Raw genomic sequence first — 13,393 nt, forward strand, 5'->3', positions numbered from 1 at the left:
CATGCTGTTTACCCTCCTTCATTCCAGGTACCAAGAGGTAGCGAGACACAAACCAGACCACGGTCCTTTTCATAGCCTCCATTTAATCCCAAATTCGAAGATACCTTTTGTACTTTAAAAACAGAACCCAGTAGAACTCCTCATTCGACTGGAAACAATCATGTATGTTTATTTTGTCATCAATTCAACCCCATATGGTTCTCCCACCTCTAAAGTTCTGCTGTGTCCTGCCAAAAATCACTTGCAAGTATCTTGTGACAGTCTAACGGGAACAGAAGTGCTGATAACAGTGAAACACCAGGACAGCTGCGCTGAGGTTGGAATGAACTGCAAGCACCCTGCTTGTCCTAGAAGTCAGATTCTTGTACTGGCCCCTGTACCCCATGCTAGCCTTCTCTACCAAACTTGACAAAGTAAATACTCTTAGTCGTCTCTCACTCTTCATCCAGCACTACAGATTTTCCCCCAGTACCTTAGTCCAAAAATCTTACTTTAAAACACAGACCCTTCTTCCTAGGGGATGTAATTAGACTTTTTTTGTCAAAACCATTAAAAATTGGGGTTTCTTGGGGGTGGTGCAGAAAGAATAAAGAGAGTAGCATGTGATAAAAGAACAAATGTTCAAGTCCAAAAGCAGCATAGGACAAGACAATCAACAGCAACGAGTCCAATGCATTCTACTCCAACTTACCTGAGTAATTACCTTACCATGTTTCAGAAAGAGAAGCTAGGTTAACAAGGCTTGGCCTGGTAAGAGGTCTCTTTAATTTATACCAAAACAAGTATTTTCAACACATACTAAACTGCAGACTCGCTGATCTACCTTAGGGAAGGCTGCTTATTCAACCTCACCGTTTCCAAAACAAAAAAGATCCAAGAATCTGGGTATTTCTAGGTTCTCATTAATACTCTTCGATAGTGCTGGAGTTGAAATTTGCCTGCACAAACTTCCAGTTTGTACCAGTTATAGTAGAGATTTATCTATGTACCTGAGCAAGGCTGTTTTCAGACTTTAGATACTTCTGGATGATGAAGTGGGGCACCTTGGGGAACCCCTTCCAACAGATGATTGTAGACAGCAACTGGATACCAAACCCAATCAGAAAAATTCAAGATAACACCAATGATCTTAGAAATGCCCCAAAGTACTCCCCTACGGCAAAAATATTGTAACAGTGCCAGAAATCAACCACACTGTCATTCATCCATTACCTTAACTATGGAGGGGGAACATGGAGAGGAAAACAAGAGCTGGGATTAGTGGAGGCAGGCAAAGTAGCAAGTTACAGTACTAGCACATCGCTATGATGGTACTGATGGGGACACAGAAAAAAGCAGTCAATTGTAGATTTCAAGGCAACAAAGAAATAGTTTTGCAGTAGGGTTTTCTCCCTCAGGAAAGGAAGAATTAAACTTACAGTGTCATTTTCCTCTAGTTCCTCCTATTTTTTGACTTTCCACAACTCTTTATCCTGTTAAGTCTGCTAATATTTTTGCCAACCAGATGTACTCATTTATGTAGTATACAATTCAGAGTACTTTTTCTCATTCTTTTAACTACAGCAATTCACCTATTAAGCACTTTAAATTTCATATCAGCATTTTTAAGGTAAAGTTTTATTTTGTGCTTCTCCTAGAATTGTGATCAACTTACCTGACAGTCCCTAGAATCTTACAGCTAACTTCAGGGCTACCACAATTGTGCTTTTCTTCTTCAACCACACAGCCTCAATTTGTGCATCTTTAAAGTCCTTATATATCTCTGAATCGCTTGCTAGGGTTTTTTTGAATGTGTGTGGGTTTTTTGCTTTGCTGGGGGTTTTTTTTTGTTTGGGTTTTTTGGTTGTTGTTTTGGGGTGTTTTGTTTGTTTTTGTTTTGTTTGGGGTTTTTTTGTTGTTCTTTTTTTTTTTTTGAAGTAAAGGATTTTAATCTTAAAAGAACTGCTATTTCTTATTTGTTTACTTAATGTTACAGTCTTCTTTCACATAAGTTCAAATGTGAAGAATTCAAGAACACCTAGGTGACAGACATTCCCATATCAAATTCCCTTCAAAAAAAGACAATGGAGAAAACGACAGGATCTTTCTCTGAAATAAACCAACCAAGCAGTTACATGGCTGATGTTGTGCTTCCCTCTACTGTTTATCAGAAGCAGCACAGTTACCTCTTAACATTCTGAAGTTTTCCTTAAGAAAAAACAGTGTACAAATGAATCTTCATTCACAGGCAAAACTTAGCCAATAACCTAAATCAAAGGGGTTTTTTTCTTTATTAAGAAAATAAAGGCACTGAGCAGAACCATCTGCACTTATCTCAAGTTCAATATTACAGAAAATATCAACTTCCACACACTAATATCTCAGCTTTTGGTTTACAGTCCTTTAAAGTCAACTTCAAGCAGGAGAAAGGCTTCAAAGACTAAAGCTTTGTAATGAAGACTAAAAACATGTCAAGAACCAAACAATTATCATGGAAGTAAGTAGTCATATATGTCACAAAAAAAAGTATTACATATGTCACATCATTGCTTCCAAGAAATGAATTCCACAGATACATTAAAACTGTCAAAACAGTAGTGGTCTTTATTTCCATCAGACAAGTTAACACTTCAGTTCATTTTACCATCTTTCAACATTTGGGAGATATCTAAGTTAATGACTTAAAAAAGTGAAATAAGTCCCCTTCCAAAAATATACTGAATTTTATACTGTCCCTCTTATGAGTCATTTACATTATGTGACATCACATATAGTCTTGCAAGACAAAATAATTTATGAACTGTTTTTCAGCCTCTCATTTGTGAGCCCTCAAGGTGTCTACAGAAAGCAAGTTTATACATGCTCTGCAGCAAGCTAAGTACATAGATTTCAAAGGGATCTCAATTCAACTTGGAAAAAAAAAATCTAGAGAGGTCCACAAATCAGAAAAGGTAGAAAATACTGTATTGGAATAAACACTCAAATTTTAGTGTCGTGGAGGGAAAGTTAACACTAGTTTAAAAACAGAAAAGACTTTAGTCAGTATATTTCTAATTTTAGTAATTGGGCTTTTAATAATGCTGTTATCAGTTGTTTTCAATTATGAACTCGCAGATTACAGAAAAATAAGTGAAAACAATCTCCCTTTGTCATCTAATACCAAGTGTGAATAACATCTTTACTACAGAACTCTTCATGTTGATCAGATGTTTTCATCAGAAACAGATTTTCATTTTAGTGTCAGTTGAATAATTAAAACTTTAGTTCACATCTTGTTTAAAATTTTTATTATAGAGAAGAATCAGTCCTGCAAAACCAGCTGGCAGTCTCTTCCTGTTGCAATTTATGACTACTGAAAAATCACAGTCTTAAACCCCCTGCTATTACCAAGCTTCCTCACAGTCCTTTGAAGAAACTCATTTAGCCACAGAATGGTTTGCAAATTTATTTTTTTGGGGGGGGCAGACAGATGTTAAATAAAAAAGTGTCTCATCTCATGAGGAAAGAAAAGGCAAAAAAATAAATGACTAGTTTTCACAGTAAAATGCATCAGCTTTGTAGTTTCATTTGAAACCAAGAACAAATCATGAAACGTCATGAAAATAAGATTAAAAAATCTCCTAGAGTGATTACTAAATGAAAGTAAAATTACCACACTAATCAGTAAACCCCAGAAGAAAAGCAGATGCCTCATATCACAGGTCCAACATTAAACAGTATCAATTTTTTAAAATAAATTCATAAAATTTGTATGTTTGGCCACTTTGCACATTTTTCCCCTAAAAAATACAGTGTACAGAAAAAAAATCTCGTAATTCCCAGTATGAATTCTGAAGTATAAGGTCAAAACCCAGAAATTAAAGATCAGCTAAAAGGATTTTAAATTATTTACAAATCCAGCAGGTAGAACTACCGTAATGGCTTCATTTCCATCCTTGTAGTGGCTTTCACTCTTATCCAGCAGCATCTGCAGTAGGAATCTCTTCAGACAGCTTCATCACTGATCATCTGTCATTTTAAGCATTTCTAGAAGAGCCCCAACAGCTCCAAAATAACCCTTTGAACAAAGGCAAAAGAAAACCAAAACAAATCAAATTCCAAAATAAGACATAAGCATGAACACAAACTTTTCAGTTCTGTTAAAGCAATGAAAGGAGTATCGGCCCTACCAAATATTTGCTCTAGCTAAAATACAATTTAATAAGATCTTCTTTAGGTAGAAGAAAGGGCCTGATACTGGAAAAAGTCTTACATACTTCTCCAAAATTATATAAAAAAAAAGAAATTACAGAACCATAATACTGATGCTGTACTGAGGCAGGGAAGTTTCCATGATGGACCTGTCCATCTGGTAGTCACCTCAGAATTATGCTTGCAAAAATTAATTATACTTGGGGTTTTCATATACCAGCCCACACAAATGAACGTTGCTGGCATCAGGGTCAGAAAGCAAATATGAGAAATGGGCAATGTTTAACAACACATACCACAAGATTAGCAATCAACCCAAGGAGTTAACAAGTAATATTTTCAAATGAATTTGTAAACTAAATAGCATTTATGCAGAACTTAGCTTGTGCATTCAATTCAAAGCAATGGCATTTGTCCCCTTTCAAGTTCACCAAATAAAGAACTACAAGAATTTTGTACTTACAAATAGAAGTATAAGTTCAACATATATTTCCTCACCTCATGTTCCAAAAACAGAGCTTTTAGCTGTCCCTTGGACCAATAATCCATAGCATATGCTAGCACCTTCATAGAAATCATATTAATTCTGAGAAAGTTGCCAACAAACACCACCTTGTCGATGTTCTGTAAAATTGAATTTGAAAAACAGACGAGAAAAATTATATTCAGCTAAATTATTTCCCTCATTCAACATGTACCTCTGCCCCTACTATGAAGTTAAATGGGAATTTTAGGTTACATTTAAATACTTCAGACTGAAAAGTCAAAAAATATTGCACTTACTGACCGCTAAGTAAGAGACGCTGCAAGAGCAGGGAGGTGCAGACTTTTATTCCAAAGAAAGTGAGAGGCTATTATCATAGATGACCAATATTTCCTTAAAATACTGAATAAATATCAGGACCTTCCCAACGTGACTCAAATTATGAGTGTTTTGATGGTGGCTTTGGTTTTTTTAATTGTATATGGCTGCACTGAAGACATCTTTACCCCCTGCATGGTAAATGAAGCAACTTTCTAGAGATCACTTCGATTATTAAGTCCAGATGGAGAACTTCTGAAGGGTATCTGACAAGGATTATGTTATAGATGGGAAGAAGCATCTTTCATTATCTATTATCAGGACTGTGATTGCATTTTCAAAAAGCAAGTGAAATGGAGCTGACATAATACTTGACATGTATGGCACTCCTTTGTTTCAAAGCTCATTTGAACTCAGGTTTCATTCAGGCAATTAAGATTTTTTGAACCATCAGCACTAGGCTGCCAATGAGAAAGCCACAGACTATCCTTACTTGTATGTACATCACTGCAGAGAGCAGTGGCTCTGTGTGGTGTTTAAACAATGCCCGTAACTATCTCACCAAGCCCAATTCTGCCTGTTATGCACAAAACTGCACTTGCATTTTGCATTAGTGTACCAGATGATGTTGACCAGACACTAGAACTGGTCTAGAAGATTCAGTAGGAGGCCACATCCTGGAGACAAAAGCTTTTACAGGAGTCCTGAAGAGCCCTAGAACGGCTATCTTCAAGAGTCTTCCACAGAAGATTGCCAGAAAAGCTGCATAAGGGCTAGAGTTAGCAAGGGCTACCCCTCTGCAATGATCCAGCTCTATAAAGCCCAACAGCTGGCTCTGCAGTAGGGGCTAGAGTTAGCAAGGGCTACCCCTCTGCATTGATCCAGCTCTATAAAGCCCAACAGCTGGCTCTGCAGCAATTCCTGTGCTACAGCCACAGCTGTGCCGTGTCCCGGACTGCGCCGGTGACACAGCCCAGGGAACATCCTCGCTGGAACGCTCGGTGCTGGACAGAGCCGATCCCCACACGCCGTAAGTCATTCATCCAGTCTGCTGCCTGAGGGACATGCCTGACTGCCCTCAAGCCAAACACAGCAACACAAACTTTACTGAAATAGTTCAGCTTCAGTCACCTGTCTCCTTAGGCTCTGCAGCCACACCACCATGCGTTCATACTCATTCCTAGGAATTTATGACTGAAAATAAGAACTTCTTAAATTTCAAAAGGCTGCTATGGAACACGGCCAAGAGCACCTTGCATCCTTGGATGAGGCAGTTTTGTCTCTGAAGTAACTCGGGACAAAGGAGGGACAAATATGCAACTAATTAATTTCCTTTAATGCCATTTCATAAAATTGATTAGAATCTACATTTCAGTTTCACATGCATATGATTTTTTCTGAATATAAAAATGTTACCAGAAGCAATACCTAATGCAGAGTATATTGAATCTAAAAGTACTAGTCATATCTAAGTAGAATAACAGTGCATATCAACATGCAAGTTTCATATCAATTTTGTTTTCCAACATTCCTTGAGTTGACAAGGTTAAAAATTGTATTGATAATATCAAGTTCCCTAGATTTTCTGAACTGAACTAAAAACAAGTTTAGCATATTTCAGAAGTTGAAATGCTACTCTTAAGGGAGTCTTGTCAATGTCCACTGCTGAAACTTTCAAAGCTGAAAGACAGGAATCTTAAACTGATGAAGAGATGGTGGTGACATGCTTACTCAAGCTAATCAAATTACAACAGCTTGGAAAAGACATGCACTCTTTCACTCTGTGGGGTCTCATTAAATTGTTCAACTACCCTGCAGCAGAAAGCTGCAGTATACCTTCAATACAGAATATTCACATATCTGCCAATATAATTGAATAGGGAAATCTAAATCAATAACACAATAAAAAACCCTGCACATATTTTTGCAAGACAGCTTGTTCAGATGCAAAATTACATGTTCTGCAAGTAAGGAAAGTATAAACCAGGAGATTGGTTTCCTTTATGCACTTCTGCTGTGCCTAGGACAGGCCATTTCAAAGGGTCTGTGGCCAAATGGTTCCAGACTATGGAATTTTTCTACCCCACTGCCAACTTTGTGCAAGCAAATTTGCTTTGAAGTTCTGCAGACAGAATATTTCATTTATTCCCCAGCCTCATTTTTTCCTGCACATATGCAAGTCATTTTCAACATAATATTAAAGCTGCAATCATTGGGAAAAACTTATCAAAAGTCATGCTTCAGGGCATAAATTGATTCTGTCAACCTAAAAGTGAGCTTTACCATAACCCTAATCTAATACATACAAGCTCCACAAAAGAATATGATATTCAACTGTTTATTAAGCTCTTACTCAGTGATTTGATTCATCAAGCTTGCTCTAAGTCAGAGCTATGTCTCCCAAAGGCAATTTAGTGTCTAGATTATTTAGCAGAATTATAGCATTAGTTTTTTTTCCCAAGAGCAAGCTATCTGAAGATTAGTTTACTTAAAATGATACTGCATGTTTGATTTTTCTTTTTAATAATATGTAAAGTGACTAAATGAAGTTTTCATTCCTTAGAACTACAAAATAATTTACTTCAAACGTTGGAGAAATTCTACTTTGACACTGTGAAATGAAGATTATTTAACACATCAATCCACATTCCTCCACAAGATTCTATGGATCACATCCAATTCTTAAGTAAGCCTGCCCCCAGAACAAAGATGTTAGGAACTTTCTCACAATGACTCAGAAGCATTAGTTTCATTAGCAGCCTATCTCCTCCTCTGAACGCACCGCATGTGGTTCCCTGCTGCAACTCTCTATGCTTTGATAGCCCTGTACAATGCTGCTTGAACTCCATGCCACAAGGCAACACTGTAAAGAAGCTGAAAGCAAAGAGAACACTGAAAGAGAATCATCCTGATCGAAAGAGTGGAATTGCCCAGAAAAAAAGAAATATGCATGCCTGTAGCCACTTTTCACAACGAAGGAAGGTTATCAGTGGCATTTGATAGGGGCATACACTACAACTCGTGCTGTTCAATATATTTTAAAAGTCCTCTAGAGAGGAATATGAGAAAAAAACATAAAAATGGCATAGAAAATCAAAAGAGAATAAAAAATTAACAGCATAGCAATGCTGAAGAGACATCCTGTGACTGAGGAAAAAATAGCAGGTGAAGTTCAAATCAAAAAAGTGAAATGACACAACTAAAATGGGAAAGAGAGACACTTGATTATGCAGACACAATGACAGGCTCCAAATTAGCCACTTTAAGATGATATCATGGAGGGACTGTTGATCATTTCTTAGAAATGAGTTCCATGCTCACAAAAATGAAATATTATGAACTGTGAGTAAAGGAACTCTGAACACAAAATTTATCAATATACCATCACATAAATTCATTGAGCATCCACACTCTGAATACCATATGAAGATCTGATAATTCAATCTTAAAATTACAACCATAAAAAGACTGAAAAGACAAAACGAAGCAGTGCAAAAAGAGTGTCTTCTTTTTTTTAGGAAAGGAGACTAAGTACTAGGACTTCCTGTCTTGGAAAGAACAAGAGGGAGATGTGGCAAAGGTTTATTAAAAATCAAATTGAAACCTACACCCACCGAAAGTACTAGCAATTAATTATTTACTGTTTCTCATAAAGCCATAAGCTAGATGAGACCCATTAAAGTAATTAGATGGCAGTTGGGTGAGTTTCTTGGGTTTGTTTTGTTGGCAGTTTTTTTGGCTCTCTGTGTGTGTGTTGTTGATGAAAAATATAAAAGAAGCAGCAATTTCTTCTACCAACAGAATGCTGTGCAGGTAAAACACCTGTAAATTTTTTTTTTTTAAACTTGATATAAATTCATTATCTGCTCAGAGCCGATAAAAGGTACTAGTTACCACATAATACTAAAGGATGCAATCTGCAGATAAAAACAAGGGCCTAAATTTTTGGGTTTGTGGTGGGGATTTTTGCATTTGTTTTTTCTTTTTTAACTGCTGGAAGCTGTAGTGTATGGATGGAACATCCATCCATATTTATCATGCCTAACAGAAAGATTGTAATAAGCATCTGATAGGAGTTTGAGGCAGGGAAACGAGCTACATTTTTCTTCTTTCTGACACAATGCAATGGAACTTGCATCTATCCAAACATTTAAAACAATACACAATTTGAACCCATCCTGCTATGGAAACAATCCAAGTAAAATAGTATTAAAAATAAATTATGCCATGCTATAGTAAAATCTGTAAATAACTACAAAGTAACAGAGACAATTAGTATTACAAACATTTTAATATCTAATGTATTACAGCTTGAGAACAACTGAACACTCCAGGCTGAAGCTCAATGCCTCAAAGTCATCTTTACACTCAATTTTTCTCCCCTCTCCCCTAGCTTTGAAGCTCAAACAGCCTTACATTTTGCATCAAAGCATACACATAACACATCACAAGAGTTACGACATCATTACACATATGCATATTTATCAAGGCCAGTGACACACCTACTATGCCAGCAATTTGCATTTTTGCATCCTGATAATCTCCCTATGTTGTTTCTAAAGGTTTTAAGCTCATGGTAAATAACTTACCTCATTCAATGCACACATGCGAGCAATAGAACCTATGTTGTTGGTGATGGTGACCAAAGTAGCTCTGGCCAAGTCCTCTTTACTGATGGAATCTCTCTTTTCTTTACTCATCATATGACCAAAGCTGTGTGAGGAAGATCATGTCTTTTAATATGAGATATTTAGGAGTTAATAAAAGCCCATAAAATTTTATCATTTAGCAAGCTTTGCTTGGATTTGATATCCATTCACTTGTGACAGATTTGAAATGTGAAAAAGGATCTCACTACAAAGGCAGAACAATGAGTAAGGACACTTCCAAAATAACTGTAATTTAAATAGAAGCAAACTACATCAGGCATTACTTACACCTGTTTAAAAAAAAAAAAAAAAAAAGAGCAAGAAGTAGGTGAGAGATCTAAGGACAAACCCCATGATACATCCAGAGACATTCCCACATGGACACAGTGCATAGTCCAGGGATTACGCACGCAGTTTAGCATGTACAGGAAGTTTCCTAAGGGACTCCTTACAAACAGCTCAATTAACACATACCTTGACGCTACAGCAGATCCTTGAAGGCCAAAGCGCTCATAGTCTCCTCCATAAATATCTTTCACCAGCTTATCCACATTGGTGCTGTCTCCTTTTGCAGCCATTTCCAGCGCTTCTTCAAATGTCTCGCAGCCAGTGAGCAAACAGCACAGGCCCAGGAACGTTCCTCCTCCAAGGCTAGAAAAGCACATTCCCTTCAGACCAGCAGCTTGAACCAGCTTTTACCACAACTCTTTAGACTGCCATTTACAACATGCTGTACACAGGTGCCAACTGTATCTAGCAACTCCTCCCTCAGAGGAGTTGACACAGACACCGTACATTGAGTTTCTATTTAACACAAGTGTCATCCAGTGTGGTTTTAACTGACCTAGACTTGAGTCTTTAATACTTAAATAGGAGAAATTATACTCAAGGGTTAGCTAAAAATAAGGTCCAATCCAACATCACAGATACCACTTCCCTATTCGTAGCACTCTAACAAGTTTTCTGCACAAGAATAATTAGCCAGCAGAGCACTCAAATAAGCGAGAAAAGAATGAACAGTGAACAAAGGTAAAGCTATACAGGGCTGGCAGCCAAGACAGATCTTGTCCCCCTAGTCAGTGGCAGGAAGCAGTCTGGTTGGCTCCTTTTCAAAGCAAGCCCAGCATCAGCCCCGAATGTTCTTTCCCTGCAAGAACTCTGAGCAAGGAGCACCCACTTGAATATTTTGTAAAGGCTCAAGTACAATATTTACTGACTACATAAATTTATCAGGGAGTATTTAACTGTGCATAATATGTTGCTAACTCATTAAAGTTCTACTTTGGACTTTTCAGTCTTATAGACATGAACTTCAACTTACTAACCTCTACATCCTTCCTCATTCTTTCTTGGCCACTGACAAAGTTCGCTTATTTGCAGTGACTGCAGTCACAGCAACTGGAGCCACTGCAAACAAGAGGATCAGTGAGAAACCACACTTGGACTGCATGAAAAAGCACAGGAGGTCAGATAGGAACACTGTTTAGTCCATGCTCCTGGATTACTGGGTAAGTTTTTCAGAACACATCTCATAGCACTGTAATAGACAGTATCTGAACAGAAGAAAGCTCTGCACACCAGCCACAAGATAGTATTGATTTCATCATCTATAACAAGTCAACAAACCACTGCAGTCATGTTTTTCCTTCCATAGTGGGAAGGATTAGAAGCACGCCTATTGATGACAAATCTCTGTGCTTGAAAAAGACCCAGAACTGCAGGAAATCCAATGTCCTCCATAGAACTTGTGTCCATCTGTACTGTCTAAGAAAAATAGCTCATGGCTACCATTGTGGCAAAGATATGCCCTAGGTCAGGCAATAGAAGACATATATACAAGTCATGTGCAGTATACAGGAGAAACTTTAACATGTACCATGTACCAAAGAACAGAATGCAGGGGAGAGAAGATTCATTTGCTGGGACAGCTTTGTTTTGGTAATTCACAGCAAAAGATGGGAAACAGGTAAGAACACCAACAAGAGACTAAGGCAGGTCTAAAGTTGAACAGATCAATGACTTCCCTGATGTAGATCTCCTCTCTGAAGGAATCCAAGGATATTTTCAGCCTTGCTACTGGCAGGCTTTTAAAAGAAATGGGAAGACATACACAGTTTGGGGCTGTAGCTACTGATCACACAGTCCAATTTCCACCTGCTCGACTGTGAAGGCGAAAAGAAAACAATTAAAAGAAACAAAAGTAAATTCACCTGGATCCTGTAACTCTTTTATAATTGTCCTTAGAATACACAGCTAGGATGCTGACCCCTGAGCCGATGTTAACCAGCAGCATAGGATATGGATTATCAAGGCAGTAAGGCTTTTTCTGGCACTGTTCAGGATCTGTAGGATTTTCAAAATAATAGCACTCTGGTTGGCCATTGAAACCAACAGAATCAACATAAAGGAGGCCCTGGATCAAACAGTCCAATTCATCCAGTTTACAGAGCTGTAGATCAGCCATCTGTAAAAGAACAAGAAATTAATAAACACACATTTCCTAGTATAATACAACACTGAGAAGGACAAAAGGCTCCACTGAAGCACTTTAATCACTTTAATAGTAACACATTATGCTATTTAAGCAGTACAAAGATCTAAGCATGAAGTCTGAAATAAAAGTTCACTATCTGCCTGTCAACAGGTACCTCCCAAAACAAGGATGTGCTATGCAGTAATGCCATCTAGCTCCTTTGCCTTTGAGACATTCTGGGCTCTGCAAGCAGGAACTATGTCTTCCCCTCAGTATTCTGAAGCAATAAATTTCTTTCCCCTCATTCCCAACCCAAGAGGAGCCATATTCTGCAGCTTTTGGGTAGTATCTGACATATGCCTACACGGCAGCATTCCTCAGGATGCAAAGTACTTTAGCTCATCATCCAACTATATTTCCCAACAATTTAATGAAATTTTCAATAGAAACATGATGATATGCACATTATGTTAGCATGCACTAAATATACAGTGGACTTTTTTTTTTTAGTATATGTCACCAGTTAATCTGGTTATTTTTTTAAATTACGATGAGCACTTTAAAATGCCTCCTGAAAAATAGAGGCATAACCCCTGTTTGGTGAAAAACCATATAAAATGTCCAAACAAAAAGACTGTCAGGCCCATGCCCGCAGCAGAATATCACTTTAAGAAAAGGCAGACAACGAGTAACAGAAGCTGACAAAAGACATTCCCTCTGCGATCTCACAGGTCACCATGACTGTACTTCAACAGACATGTCTACTTGCCATAGCATTCTATTCACTAGAATTAGAAAAAACATCCCTTTCTCAAAACAGGATACACTGACCAACTGTAGAAAGTTTCCTTTCCATTTTTAGGTAGAAGAGAGGGTGAAAAAACCTGTAAGGTTGTCCAGACCCTGAGGTCATTTTCATCCTCACACATGCAAAGCAGGTCACGTCTAACTCTACTTTCTAGCAAAAAAAAAAAAAAGCAACGGAGTATAATGGAGTTATACACGGCTGGTTCTCCAGCATTTGCATACTGCAGGATGTTTTTATAATAGCTAATGGAGCAGATTTACATGGGTAACTATGTCCTATTTTTAATTCTGGAAGCTATATTAAGTCACTATAAAGAGGGAAGATATTTCTGTGGAACAGGCACGGTCAATAGGTTACATTCTTTTAAGCTATTTAAATCTCCCCTGTTAAAGTCTTTGCTCTACTTGTACACAGCTCTAACTTGGCACAACTGAAAGCCATCCCACTCATTGGGTCCGTCCTTTTGTTTTATTTGCCACTCCTCAAATCCT

General features: G+C 37.7%; 1 protein-coding gene across 14 annotated transcripts in view; it reads right to left on the reverse strand.

Moving 5' to 3' along the window:
* Nucleotides 1-2,560: 2,560 nt before the first annotated feature.
* PANK1 (pantothenate kinase 1) overlaps nucleotides 2,561-13,393 on the reverse strand; it is a 43,100-nt gene continuing 32,267 nt past the window's right edge. For 13 of the 14 annotated variants that reach the window (XM_042018936.1, XM_042018931.1, XM_042018935.1 and 10 more), the window contains 5 exons: nucleotides 11,832-12,085; nucleotides 10,096-10,272; nucleotides 9,562-9,685; nucleotides 4,669-4,794; nucleotides 2,561-4,036 (listed from right to left, as the gene is read on the reverse strand). In XM_042018936.1, coding sequence (XP_041874870.1) covers nucleotides 3,977-4,036; nucleotides 4,669-4,794; nucleotides 9,562-9,685; nucleotides 10,096-10,272; nucleotides 11,832-12,085 — 741 coding nt within the window. In that variant the 3' untranslated portion in view covers nucleotides 2,561-3,976. The remainder of the gene's footprint in view (nucleotides 4,037-4,668; nucleotides 4,795-9,561; nucleotides 9,686-10,095; nucleotides 10,273-11,831; nucleotides 12,086-13,393) is intronic. The other variant, XM_042018943.1, reaches the window with a different exon arrangement.

The sequence above is a fragment of the Corvus kubaryi genome, unplaced genomic scaffold, assembly GCF_017639235.1.
Source record: "Corvus kubaryi isolate FWS band 111438036 unplaced genomic scaffold, C.kubaryi_AGA036_p1.0 138, whole genome shotgun sequence".
NCBI classification, from domain to species: Eukaryota; Metazoa; Chordata; class Aves; order Passeriformes; family Corvidae; genus Corvus; species Corvus kubaryi.